Source organism: Eleginops maclovinus, chromosome 13 (genome assembly GCF_036324505.1).
Source record: "Eleginops maclovinus isolate JMC-PN-2008 ecotype Puerto Natales chromosome 13, JC_Emac_rtc_rv5, whole genome shotgun sequence".
NCBI lineage: Eukaryota > Metazoa > Chordata > Actinopteri > Perciformes > Eleginopidae > Eleginops > Eleginops maclovinus.
This window is the reverse complement of record NC_086361.1, coordinates 806,701-821,139: the sequence shown is the minus strand read 5'-3', so window position 1 is coordinate 821,139 and position 14,439 is coordinate 806,701. Positions and strand designations below refer to the sequence as shown.

At 41.8% G+C, this 14,439-nt stretch overlaps 1 protein-coding gene across 1 annotated transcript; it reads left to right on the top strand.

Annotated features, from left to right (window-relative positions):
* The first annotated feature begins 338 nt into the window (after positions 1-338).
* LOC134874838 (cilia- and flagella-associated protein 251-like) lies at positions 339-14,213 on the top strand. Its single transcript, XM_063899054.1, has 2 exons — positions 339-819; positions 13,479-14,213. The coding sequence occupies exons 1-2, from the start codon at positions 627-629 to the stop codon at positions 13,991-13,993; spliced, it is 708 nt and encodes a 235-aa protein (XP_063755124.1). The 5' UTR covers positions 339-626; the 3' UTR covers positions 13,994-14,213.
* Positions 14,214-14,439: the final 226 nt, after the last annotated feature.

The window sequence follows — 14,439 nt, the reverse complement described above, 5'->3', positions numbered from 1 at the left end:
TTGAGCAAGTTCAAGAGCTTGCTTGTGCAGAATGAAACTGTACTTCCAGGGTCAAGGAATGCGTTTGTGTGAATACTTTCATTTCCCTTGTTAGATTTGACTTTAAAGGCACAATACATAGCACAGACTCCTCTTCAACTTTATAACCATGGTCCCTGGTAGACCCCATAGCCTACATATAAGAACACAGCCTATAACACCCCTTGTTGTGCAATAACAATTATTTGCAATATACTGTATACCGTGCTGATCCAGACTCCATTCCACAAGGTGGCGGTAAATGCACCTACAAGCTGTTTGCCCACCGCCATTAAAGCAAAAGCAGAAGAAGAAGAGTTCGGGGTCGGTTTGAAAACGGACCCAAGTGTTCCTGGCTGAGTACGGGATATAAGCTTTGTTCCTGGTTCTTGTAGTGAGCCGTTGTCCCCGTTAGTCCTGCTTTCTCCGTTACGTAGAAACAACCGGGGTGGCTCACTGGAAGGTGTGGAGAAACACGCTGAAGTGGACATTTCACCTCGGACCTATCTTTGTTAGCCAAACATGCTAACTGGAATTAGCGTAGCGTGCTTACGTTAGCCGGAAGTAGACGGAGACAGAACCACACATGCTGCTGTGATTCAGTCAACATGAGTAAAGTCCAGATGCAGCTCTCGTTGGTGAAGCAGCGACTCACTGCAGCTGCTGAGGAGATATTTGTTCTGTTTGAAAGAACGATAGCAGAGTACGAGGAGGAACTGTCTCGGTCCAAAGAGGAGAACGAGAGACACCGGAAACTACTGGACGCTGTGTTACAGCCTCACATCCGGATACACAGAGCAGGTCTGTTACCTGTATTACTTCATAACATGACTCGGCTTTGTTTTTGTTTTCAGACCTCCAAATGTCTCCAGATGCATAAAACTGGGTGAAGTGGGAAACTGTTCTCCGTAAATCAGCACTGTGCACCAGATGCATTGTTGATGCTTTTCAAAGTTATAAGATAAGATGGAACTTTATTTCTCCCCGTGGGGAAATCCAGGAAGGAGAGCTGCTAAAAACAGGCTGCCAGACTCAAAGTTTAGCATCATTATTCATTGGGAATTGTATCGCTACAATAGGATTGGAGAATCATGAAGAAGTCAAACTTTATACATTCATGAGCTTTGTGAATGCCTAAATCAGGGGTGCCCAAACTACGGCCCGTGGGCCAACTGTGGCCCTGGGTCCTTTTTTAATTGTCCCTCAGTTTATTCTAAAAGTAGAATGCAATATGGCCCACACATGAAAATTGGTCTTGACTTCCAATGTTCTTTTTAAATATACAGTATACGTAATCATATGTTACTCAGTATTCATGAGTTAATAAGCCTCATTTCAGATAAATTCAGTCAATTAAAGTTGAAAACATTATTTAACATAACTTAGTTGATTAATAAAAAAATGCACAATGGCAGTTGTATAGCTGAGGGGGTAGAGCTGGAGGTGGACCCAGGTTTGAATCCGGCCTGAGTCCATTTGCTGCGCTTCATCCCCTGTCTCCCCATTTCTCTACTGCACTATATTAAAGGCACTGGTTGCCTAAAAAAAAACTTTAAAAAAAACACAATCAGTTATTAACATAACAATCTTGAAATATGTTCTTCATATTTACCCTTATTATATGCAATCTGAGGTCTGTTGTTGTTCATTCCTCCTAAAATGTAATTTTGATTTAATAATTAGCTCTAGTGTTGCGAGACATTACCATGATTCTATTTACAATGACTTTTATCTAAAAATGTTTGGGAGGTACCGGGAGGCTCATCAAATTGAGTGAGTGAGTATGCACATATAGAAATCTATGTGCATTTAAATGTTGGGTTATGTATGTGATGGTGCGTGTGGTTGAAATTGGGTAACATGTATGTTTTAGTTAAGCTCTCAATTTGAAAGGAAGAGAACATGAGATAACATTTAAATTGCCATCGTAATGTCAAATAAGTTACCAAGTAAAGGGTTTACATAAGCTCATCTGTTGGTAATCTGAGATAGAGGAAATATTATCATGTGGTATTCATTTGTTCGCAATATCTGAAACTCACTATGATGACTCCTTTAATGACGCTGCGGTGGACATTCATGGATAAAGTACAGTATATTTAGAAGGGACAGGAATGCATATGGAGGTGGGGTTAGGGCTGGGCGATATGGACCAAATCTGATATCCCAGTATTTTTAGTCCGAGTGGCGATATACGATATATATTGGTATATTAAACAAAACGTTTTTTAATCTTTAGTTTTAACTCATTGCCACAAGTAATCATCATAAACTGGTTTTAATTAGACTAGTGGTGCACGATATATCGGCCGCCGATATAATATCGGCCGATATGGTCAATGTTTTACACATCGGTATCGTTCCGATGTCAAAACAGGGCCGATGTGAACAGCCCGATAACCTTTCCTATGTATTTTACGTGTGTGTAGGCTTTGATGTGAGTGTGGGGGCAGGGATGTTTGTTTTTGCACGAGCGCATAAATTTACACGTCACATAATGTGCCCAAGTATGTGCTGGAGGTGACAAAAAAAGTCAGTTTGACTTTGCCTTTGGTGAGGGAGCAGCGATGCCGTCTGTTTGGTCGTTCTTCAAAGTGTATGAAGAGGATCCTCGCTATGCTGTATGCGATGATTGTGAGGGTGGTGAGTGATGCGAGGGGGAATTCGTGTCAAATCGTTCAATACAACCAATTTGATCACCCACAATCATCCTGAAGCCTACAAAGAATATGAGAAACTAGCTAATGCTAACAAGCAGCGGAAGAAAGCTACGGCAGCTGCACCAGTCGGTAACTCCATGGAACAAGCGCTGGAAAAGACCAATAAATTCCACAAGAACCACCCGAAGCAAAAGGCATTGAGCATGGCAATAACAAAGATCGCTGCTGATGACCAACCGTTTTCAGTAGTGGAAGACGAAGGATTCAGCGAGGTGCTTGAGGTCGCTGAGCCCCACTATGACAAACCAAGTCTTCGTTACTTTGCGGATGTCTCCCGCCTGCCTTACATGATATCGTAGCCACCCCCGTCCCCAAGTTACTCGACAGCAATGTCAGTGACATCAGTTTTCCAAACAAGCATGTTGAGCCTCACGGCTCAGTGGATTGATGAAAACTTTGAGATGAAGAGAGCCGTGTTACATGCCCAAGAATTCCCTGGCTCGCATACAGGTAGGCCTGGCTATTTTTTTTTAGCCATTTAGCCTATGTCTATACATGGGTTTCTTGTTTACAATGTTTGGTGCGTATGCAAAACCGGGGCAGAAAGACCGTTTGGTCTTAATGCATTCTGTGCTGAGTGAGTGGGTCTCCACTCTCGTTATAATATTTATTTTACACCTACATTTAGAAAAAAAACAATGACTATCCAGCGGCATTGTCCCTGCAAGGTAAAGAATCAGTATCAGGTGCTTTATAAGCTGTCAAGCCGAAATAACGATGATACAAATAGATTTAGAGCTGGCTGTCTCTAAAGCTAACAGACTGCCATCAAAAGCAATCGGTAGCCTATAGCCCTACTAACATACACTTTGTCTACCTGTTTTGTTGATGGTGGATAATTTGCTTTTACCACCATAACCAGAAAAGTCGAGTATGATAACCAACAATCTCGGTGTGGTGAGTATACAGTTTAGGTGTGTTATTACCTTGTTTCAACGTTATAATTGTGTACGACTGCTTACGTTAACTAGCTACCAGGCTTTTAGCTAGTGTGTGTGTCGGGGGGGAAGACCAGATCATTTTTTGGATAATATTATAATTACACTGATTGTTATACAATATAATATGTTTCATAAGTTAATACAAAGCACAGTGAGTGTAACTGAAACTAAAAGGTACAACTTAATTGTCACATACATCTTGTATTTTTTGTATTATTCAATTTTGTTAAACTATATCATATCATGTATTTATGCAAGACACGTAGCATACAGCTGTATTAGCTATGTGTTTGTGATGGTGTTCTGACCTTTCACACCTTTGAACATTCACACAAGAAAACAATTCTTACATGACTACTCTGCTGGAAGAAGCTGGAGATCGTTGTCTGTGTCCTTCCTCTTTTCCTCATCTTTCACAGTAACTGGAAGAAAGAATTTTCATCTAGCCTTCATATCAAATCAAACCAATCAAATATTATAAAGGATATTATCAACTGTAAATATGTCAATAGTGGGAATTAAGTACACTGTTCTCCACAAACATCCATTTATCGATCTTTTAAAAGTAAAGGCTCCCTATTATTCAAAGGAACCATACACATTTTGTATGTGAGCTTAGCGCGATTTCGGCTTGAATCGGCGAATTTTGATCACATTCAGCGAAGTTACCAAAGCCCGACATTCGTCTGCTTCCAAAGCCCGGGAAGGCCAAGGGTTAGGCCTAACCCTAAAGTACTGGGCAGTTATTCAGAAGACTGCAAAAGCCAGTGTCTGTTCAGTCCAGTTTATTCTGGCTCCATTTTTACATTTTATCTTATAAATGCCAATACTTTTGGCTTTGGCCATTTAAGGCCTACTACTGTACTTTAAAGTTTTGAACTGTTGTACAATGTTCACAGAATACAGTGACTTGGTCTCAATTGAGTTAGATTTTATTGAGAATACTCAGGGTTGGCTTATTCATAGTGTCAATTCAGGACACACTTGTATCCTTTATAAAAATGTATTTTTATATAAAAATATTTTTTTATTTAACATGTTTTGGTCTTAAATTGTGTCAAAATATCAGTCATTTCTGAAAATAAATAACAAAGTTTTGGAAAATAGCTCTTTATTTGATTATCATAAAAAAGTGTTTTCTATACAAAGATATCGACCATAACAGCAATAGTAATATCGGTTATCGATATCGGACACAATTTTCACATCGGTGCATCACTAATTTAGACTATCAAAGTCAAAACCTTCCAGTTTTTCTTTTTCTGCTCAAATAACAGATATGTAAACAACAGGTGTTCCCTGTTTGAAACATGCACAGTAATACAGTGGGGCAAAAAAGTATTTAGTCAGCCACCAATTGTGCAAGTTCTTCCATTTAAAAAGATGAGAGAGGCCTGTAATTTTTATCATAGGTATACTTCAACTATGAGAGACAGAATGAGAAAAAAAAATCCAGGAAATCACATTGTAGGATTTTTAATGAATTAATTGGTAAATTCCTTGGTAAAATAAGTATTGGGTCACCTACAAACAAGCAAGATTTCTGGCTCTCACAGACCTGTAACTTCTTCTTTAAGAGGCTCCTCTGTCCTCCACTCGTTACCTGTATTAATGGCACCTTTTTGAACTCGTTATCAGTATAAAAGACACCTGTCCACAACCTCAAACAGTCATACTCCAAACTCCACTATGGCCAAGACCAAAGAGCTGTCAAAGGAGACCAGAGACAAAATTGTAGACCTGCACCAGGCTGGGAAAACTGAATCCGCAATAGGTAAGCAGCTTGGTGTGAAGAAATCAACTGTGGGAGCAATTATTAGAAAATGGAAGACATACAAGACCACTGCTAATCTCCCTCGATCTGGGGCTCCACACAAGATCTCACCCCGTGGGGTCAAAATGATCACAAGAACGGTGAGCAAAAATCCCAGAACCAAACGGGGGGACCTAGTGAATGACCTGCAGAGAGCTGGGACCAAAGTAACAGAGGCTACCATCAGTAACACACTACGCCGCCAGGGACTTAAATCCTGCAGTTCCAGACGTGTCCCCCTGCTTAAGCCAGTACATGTCCAGGCCCGTCTGAAGTTTGCTAGAGGGCATTTGGATGATCCAGAAGAGGATTGGGAGAATGTCATATGGTCAGATGAAACCAAAATAGAACTTTTTGGTAAAAACTCAACTCGTCGTGTTTGGAGGAGAAAGAATGCAGAGTTGCATCCAAAGAACACCATACCTACTGTGAAGCATGGGGGTGGAAACATCATGCTTTGGGGCTGTTTTTCTGCAAAGGGACCAGGACGACTGATCCGTGTAAAGGAAAGAATGAATGGGGCCATGTATCGTGAGATTTTGAGTGAAAACCTCCTTCCATCAGCAAGGGCACTGAAGATGATGCGTGGCTGGGTCTTTCAGCATGACAATGATCCCAAACACACCGCCAGGGCAACGAAGGAGTGGCTTCGTAAGAAGCATTTCAAGGTCCTGGAGTGGCCTAGCCAGTCTCCAGATCTCAACCCCATAGAAAATCTTTGGAGGGAGTTGAAAGTCTGTGTTGCCCAGCGACAGCCCCAAAACATCACTGCTTTAGAGGAGATCTGCATGGAGGAATGGGCCAAAATATCAGCAACAGTGTGTGAAAACCTTGTGAAGACTTACAGAAAACGTTTGACCTCTGTCATTGCCAACAAAGGGTATATAACAAAGTATTGAGATGAACTTTTGTTATTGACCAAATACTTATTTTCCACAATCATTTGAAAATAATTCATTAAAAATCCTACAATGTGATTTCCTGGATTTTTTGTTCTCATTTTGTCTCTCATAGTTGAGGTATACCTATGATAAAAAGTACAGGCCTCTCTCATCTTTTTAAATGGGAGAACTTGCACAATTACTGGCTGACTAAATAATTTTTTGCCCCACTGTATGTAAAAAATCAATGAAATCTATAGTTCAAATAGCCTAGATTTTATAACAATAGGCGTGATTCTGCTCTTACAGAGCAGTGCAAATAACAAAAATGTACACAGTAGTACAGGCCTGACCTATTTGGAACAGATGCACAGTATTATGTAAAAAAAAAAGCTCTTACAGAGCTCTGCAAATAATAAAAATGTAAACAAATCCGGCTGACCCTAGAACAGGCCTACAGCTTCACAGTATTAACATACATAGAAAACAGAGAAATATAACACAACATACATTAGCCCATATTCTGATCTAATAGGCAGGCAGGGTTTCCCGCAGCACTTTACAGCTTAGGCGGCCGCCTAAGCAACGCACGCCTGCCGCCTTAACTAAGGTCTTCAAAAAAAAGAAATCGCCGTGTTACTCAGTCCTGTTTTCTCTCATTCCAAACCGTGACCAACGCCAGCCTCCCTTCTCTGCAGAACGCATTTTAAAAAGTAATAATAAAAACAAAAGTTTCATGAATTTGAAAAAAATTGTGGGCTTCCTCATGTGACAAAGCAGGCCTACCTCACCCTGCGCTCACCCTCACCTGCGGTGATAGCGGTCGTAAATCAACATCAAAACATACTAAATATCGGTATGGCGGTATTGGCTCTACTACATATCTCTTTTTAAAACATATCGTTATAAATACCGATATACCGCCCAGCCCTAGGTGGGGTGGCAGTATAGTACATTCAAACGCAAATACCAACTAAAGTGAGATATGATTCTGAGTCTGCTGATATTGAAGCAAATTAATTTACCACACTTTAAATCTTTGTTAGTAGGATTTTGTTACAGACTAGTGCTGCTTGATTATGGCAAAAATCATAATCATGATTATTTTGGTCATCATTGATACCCCGATTATTAAATACGATTATACATTGACTTTGAAAACATCCATTTATTGAACTTCTAAAAAATTGAAAAGTATCTCAGTTGATTACCCTGAACTTAATAATTCAACTGAAAAACCAATAACTAAAGTAATCAGCTGAAGCCACATCTTTTTCAACTTCCCCACAGCATTTGTCATATAGGGCAGGCAATGCAGAGGTGAAATGATGCCGATCTGGCATTGTGTAACGCTTGTCCATAATGTTAACCAGTTGCTTAAACCCCTGGTTGCTAACCATGCTAACTGGGCACATGTCTTTAGCTATGTGGAATAGGATGGCATAATTATGTTATATCTTTGTGTCTTTGCGAGCAGAGTAGGCCGTTGCACCGTAAAGTGCATCCTTAGTTGATGACTGTGATGTGGGGGATGAAGTCGAGGGGGCATTATTTTTGTCTGTTTTTTGTTTTATTGCCTGGTCATATTCCACTTTTTGGTTGCATTTTAGATGGTTCAACAGATTGGTTGTGTTTCCAAACAGCGGAATTCCTTTTACTTTTCTTGTTCAAGAGTTGCTCTTGTTCTGCCAACTTCGCTCGTGCTGAACTCACATAACTAATGTCCCTCACAACCTGCTCCGAGAGGGCTTTTAGCGAGTGTGACATGTTGATTGTGCACTTACAGCGCTGCAAACTGTACGCAATGCTCTGAATTGCTTTGCTTTGGTTACTTATGTTGTAGGGCTTTAAAAAATATTAAAGTAATCTTGCTTACCACAAATGTTAACATGGTCAGATTGTTCTGTACTTGATGTTTTATTAATTGAAAACAAGACTCTGTGATTGATTGCCAGCCCTCTTTCCTGCATTTGGCAGTTTCAACTGTTTCCTTTAGACCGGAATTTGACTTAATAGCCTTTAAGTCCCCTCGCAGAGCTCTGATTGGTCAGCTGGCAGTGCTTTTATTTGAGTTGTTCTCTTATCTCGAACATAACCCCAGTTAAAACGTGAACCTGCGTTGTAGGACCGGAAACCCACTCTTAACCCTGAAGACACCTCGCTTGTTAACTTGTATTTTCCCTCTTTGTAACCTTTCGACCCTGGGAACGCTTGTGCGCATGCGTTGTATGTTTGAGTTACTTGATGGAGACCGGTTACAGTGGAAATGGTGGCCACAGAGTTGTCCTGTTCTGAACTGGAATAAAGTCACTAAAGTGATATAAACGTCGTGTTTATTGAGTCTAACATTGGTAGCAGAGGATCGCTGCTAGTTACAAAATTCTGCCGAAGTTTGACGAGACCAAGCCGTACGAGAGTTGGAAAAATGAAATTAACGTCTGGACGCGTGTTACAGAACTCGACAAAGAGAAACATGCACTTGCTGTCGCCTTGGGGCTTCAAGGAAGAGCCCGGGAAATCGCAATGGAAATACCTGCAGATGACTTGGACATTGATACCGGTATGGATACGTTGTTAGCTAAATTGGATAGTGTGTTTCTAAAGGAGGAAAAAGACCGTGCATATGAAGCGTATTCTCATTTTGATAGCATCACAAAAGAAAGTTCTCTGTCCATATCGGACTACATAATTGACTTCGAGCAGAGATATAACCGGATGAAAAAGTACAATATGACGCTACCCGATGCTGTGTTAGCATTTAAGCTCTTGGACACGGCTTGTCTGGACGTGAAAAGCAGGCAACTTGCACTGACTGCGTGCACGGACTTAAAGTTCGTCGATATGAAATCGGCACTTAAGAGGATTTTCGGAGGAAAAGCGCCAGGCTCGTCAAGCGGAATACAAGTGAACCAGCAGGACGTGGCGTTCTTTACAGAGCAAAGACCGCAAGGACGAGGACAACGATACACGGTACAGACTGGACAACAGAGGCAGCCCTTACAAGGTACCAATCCACTGGATAAATTCGGTAGGAGATCAAGGTGTGCCATCTGTCAGAGCATGTTTCATTGGGCTAAAGATTGTCCTCATAAGAAGAGTGAACATGTCAAACTAACTGAAGAAGAAAATGTTGACGAATGTAACATCACACTGTTTACCAAAGCTTCAATGTCTGATTCAGAAATCTTCCTGGCTGAATCCCTGGGGTCAGCTATCATTGACACTGCTTGTACTCGTACTGTATGTGGGGAGAAATGGCTGGAAAGCTATGTGAAAGACCTCAGCCCAGACCAAGTGAACCAGGTGCTGCAAACAGAAATCCCCAGTAGCAGGCCATTTCGATTTGGAGATGGAAACTTAGTGTATTCCAGCAGAAAAGTAAAACTACCTGCTAAGATAGGACAGACAAAATGTCATGTTGAAGCTGAAGTGGTCAAAGCTGACATCCCACTGCTACTGAGCAAAACATCTTTGAAGAAAGCAGGAACCATTTTGGACATGGAAAACGACCGAGCTGTGATGTTCAGACAACCTGTAGCTCTTGAATTCACTAGCTCTGGCCACTACTGTGTAGACATCAGAGACAAAGATACGGAAAAGAGTGAGCCTGAGGATGAAGTCCTTACTGTGACAGAAAACATGTCCACCAATGAGAAACACAAAGTTCTTCTGAAGCTTCACAAACAGTTTGGCCATGCCTCAGCAGATCGTCTACAAAGGCTCATTCAAAGCGCAGGAAATAAGGACAAAGACTGTGTCACTATTTTGCAACAAATAGTACATGACTGTGACATATGCAAGAGGTACAGCAAGACCAAACCAAGGCCTGCTGCAGGTTTGCCCTTGGCCTCAGAGTACAATGAAACGGTAGCAGTGGACCTGCATGAGTTGGAACCAGGTGTATGGTATCTCCATATCATCGACCATTTTACACGTTTCAGTGCTGGAAACATTGTGAAAACAAAGAAATCCTGTGAAATCGTCAACTCCTTCATTCACACATGGATAAGCGTACATGGCCCCCCCGGAGACTATACAGTGACAACGGTGGAGAATTCAATAATCAGGAAATCAGAGACATGGCAGAAAACTTCAACATTGAGACAAGAACAACAGCAGGATACAGTCCCTGGAGCAACGGCCTACTGGAAAGACACAATCAGACACTCACCGAAATCATCCAGAAAGTGAAACGGGAAAATGGATGTGACTGGCACACTGCTCTTGACTGGGCCCTCATGGCCAAGAACAGTATGCTCAGTGTTCATGGTTACAGCCCGCATCAATTAGTATTTGGACAGAATCCTAACCTCCCCTCTGTGTTAGTTGATAAGCTACCTGCCTTAGAGGGCACCACTGTAAGTGCTAGGGTAGGAGAACACATATCAGCTTTGCATGCTTCCAGGAAAGCATTCACTGAAGCCAAATGCTCAGAGAGAATTAGGAGGGCACTTCGCAAGCAGCTCAGACCTACAGATGACAAATATGTGACAGGAGACAGAGTATATTACAAACGAGCAGACTGCACTGAGTGGAAGGGACCAGGGGTGGTTATTGGTCAGGATGGGGCTGTTGTATTTGTAAGACATGGTGGGATTCTTGTTAGAGTGCATCATTCCAGGCTTTGTAAGGTGAACACAGAGGAACACGACAAGCAGATTGCTCAAGATGATGCTAACAGAAAAGCAGAAAGTGAGGTAGGCGTGTCAAACACTACAGAAGATAGCTCAGATAGTGACCATAATACTGACAATGAACAGGAGAACATCAGTGACATGGAGGTGAATACAGGAGAAGTGTTGCACCCACCCATCACACAACCTAATGTGACACAAACTGACACAGAGCACAGGGCCTGTGGTGACCCTGCCCCTTTTGCAGGTGTTAGGTTAAGAACAGGTCAGACTGTAACATTTGTGAGCAGAGATGATGGCATTCAACATACAGCCAGAGTTTTAGGCAGAGCAGGAAAAGCCACAGGACAGCATAAAAACTGGTTTAACTTACAACATCTTGAACCTGATGGCAGTGAGGGACAAAAGGAGTCAGTTGATATGTCATCTGTTGGTAGTCTTAACGTTGAGTCAGAAGACAGGGAGGCTGATGTACTCATAGCAAAAGACATTTCATTTGATGCAGCAAAACAAGAAGAGATACAAAATTGGCACAATAATCATGTGTTTGAGGAGGTTGATCATGCAGGCCAAAAATGTGTCTCCACTAGATGGGTCTGTAGTCTCAAAGACTCTCCCAAGGGTATTGTGCCTAAAGCACGACTCGTAGCCAGAGGGTTTGAAGAGCTTAATATGCAAGAGTTACAGAAAGATTCTCCAACCTGTGCTTCAGAATCTCTTAGGCTGTTGTTATCAGTAATCTGTCAAAACCAGTGGCAAGTCCATTCTATGGACATCAAATCTGCATTCTTGCAGGGCATGGAGCTGTCTAGGGATATTTATATCCGGCCCCCTCCTGAGGCAGGCAGTGCAAATGTTATATGGAAACTGAAGAAATGTGTATATGGTCTTGCTGATGCATCTCTATATTGGTATAACAAAGTCAAAGAAATCATGCTGGGCACAGGTGGTCAAATGTCGCAGGTGGATCCAGCAGTCTTTTATTGGTTAGACGAGCAGTTTAAGGTTACTGGAGTACTTGCATGCCATGTAGATGATTTTCTTTGGGCAGGCTCGCAAGATTTTTCAACAGATGTGATTCCCCTACTGAAGTCTGCGTTCCATGTAGGGCGTGAGGAACATGAGCATTTCTCCTATGTAGGAATGGATTCTGCTACTGTTGATGGTGTAGTTCAGGTACATCAGCACAGTTACATTGAGAATTTACAACCTCTTCACATGCAACCAGCACGTGCTATACTTAGGGATGCGCCCCTTAATGACACTGAAAAAGAGCAGCTTAGGTCAAAAATAGGACAAGTCCTATGGGTTGCCAAGCAGAGCAGACCAGATGTTATGTTTGACTCATGTAGTTTGGCATCTAATATCAAAAATGCTACGGTGCAGTCTATGCATGAGGTAAATAAACTTATCCGTAAGCTTAAGGCAGACAAGGTGACCCTCAAGTTCCAGCATTTAGGAAACGATGCTCTTCACTTGGTGGTTTTCAGTGATGCTTCTCTGGGTAATCTTCCGGATGGAGGTACACAGGGGGGGACATTGATTGTTCTTATGGGAGAAAGAGGAAAGTTTTCTCCTCTGTGTTGGCAGTCCAAAAGAATTCGACGTGTTGTACGAAGCACCCTTGCAGGAGAAACACTTGCTATGTCCGATGGTGTAGACAATGCTATTTTCCTTGCAACTCTTTTTTCTGAGCTCACCACTGGTAAGGCTGAACTGAATGCTCCTTCACTGGTCTGTGTAACCGACAATCGGTCCCTGTTCGATGCCCTCAAGTCAACTAAACAGGTCACAGAAAAGAGACTTAGGTTGGATATAAGTGGTATTAAGGAGCTTATACAAAGCAAGCAAATAAAAGAGATGCTCTGGTCAGACACAAAAGGCCAAGTCGCTGACTGTCTCACCAAAAAGGGAGCTTCGGCTCTGGTGCTTTTGAAAGCTCTAAGTGAAGGACTGTGGAATCTGAGGTGAAAACTTTATTGCACAGACAATTCAAAGCACTGAAAACTTCGTTTGCATTATTAATATGTTCTCTTTTGTCAAAATTCAATGTACCAGGATGTCACCGGGATGTCATTTTTTTTGTTTATGGTCATTGGATGACTTTGTATGTTTATTTGAAATCTTGTGACAAGTATTACTTGTACACTGTTTTATTATTATTTATTGTTTTATCATTTCACATAAAAAAGGGATAGGGAGATTGTTAACTTGTATTTTCCCTCTTTGTAACCTTTCGACCCTGGGAACGCTTGTGCGCATGCGTTGTATGTTTGAGTTACTTGATGGAGACCGGTTACAGTGGAAATGGTGGCCACAGAGTTGTCCTGTTCTGAACTGGAATAAAGTCACTAAAGTGATATAAACGTCGTGTTTATTGAGTCTAACACGCTAACCCCAAATCCTGCTTCGTAGTACATTCCACTGGTTTAGTGGGGGTCAGTAATGTCACTGTTTCCTCTTTCCTGCAGACGTCCAGCAGCTGGTGGTGGTTAAAGAAGAGGTTCCCCCTGAGCAGCAGGAGAGGGGCTCCAGTCTGGACCAAGAGGAGCAAGAGCCCCCCCCACACATTAAAGAGGAACAGCAGGAACTCTGGAGCAGACGGGAGGGAGAGCAGCTTCAAGGGCTGGAGGAGGCTGATATCATCGAGTTCACCTTCACTCCTGTCCCTGTGAAGAGTGAAGATGATGAAGAGAAACCTCCGTCCTCAGAGCTTCATCACAGACAGACTGAACTCATGGAAACACAAGCTGATGGAGAGGACTGTGGAGGACCAGAACCAGCCTCAGATCCAGATACACATTTACAACCAGATACTGAGGACAACACTGGAGACTCTTCTGAACCTGAGACTGATGGCTGTGGTGATTGGAAGCAGACCAGAGAGCCTCAGCCAGGTTTAAGCTCTCTGAAATATGATCAAGTCCCTGTCAGTGATTCCAGATATAGTGCTGGAGGAAAAAACACTCAGCTGCTCAGTTTGTGATAAAGAATTTTGGCTCGATATAAATCTAAAGACGCACATGATAACTCATAAAGGAGAAGATCCTTTCAGCTGCTCTGTGGGTGAGAAATATTTTCAACAGAGTGGAGACTTAAAGAAACTTACTAATATTCACACTGAAAAGAAACCTCACAGCTGCTCAGTTTGTCAGAAGTCTTTAAAATATAGAAGTAGATTAAACGACCACATGAGATCACATACAGGAGAGAAACCATTCAGCTGCTCAGTTTGTAATAGGTCGTTTACATATAGAAGTAGATTAAACAACCACATGAGATCACATACAGGTGAGAAAGGATTCAGCTGCTCAGTTTGTCAGAAGTCTTTTTCACAAAAATCTGATTTAAAAGAGCACTGGCAAATTCACAAAGGAGAGAAACCTTTCAGCTGCTCAGTTTGTAAGAAGTGTTTTAAATGGAGAAGTAGAT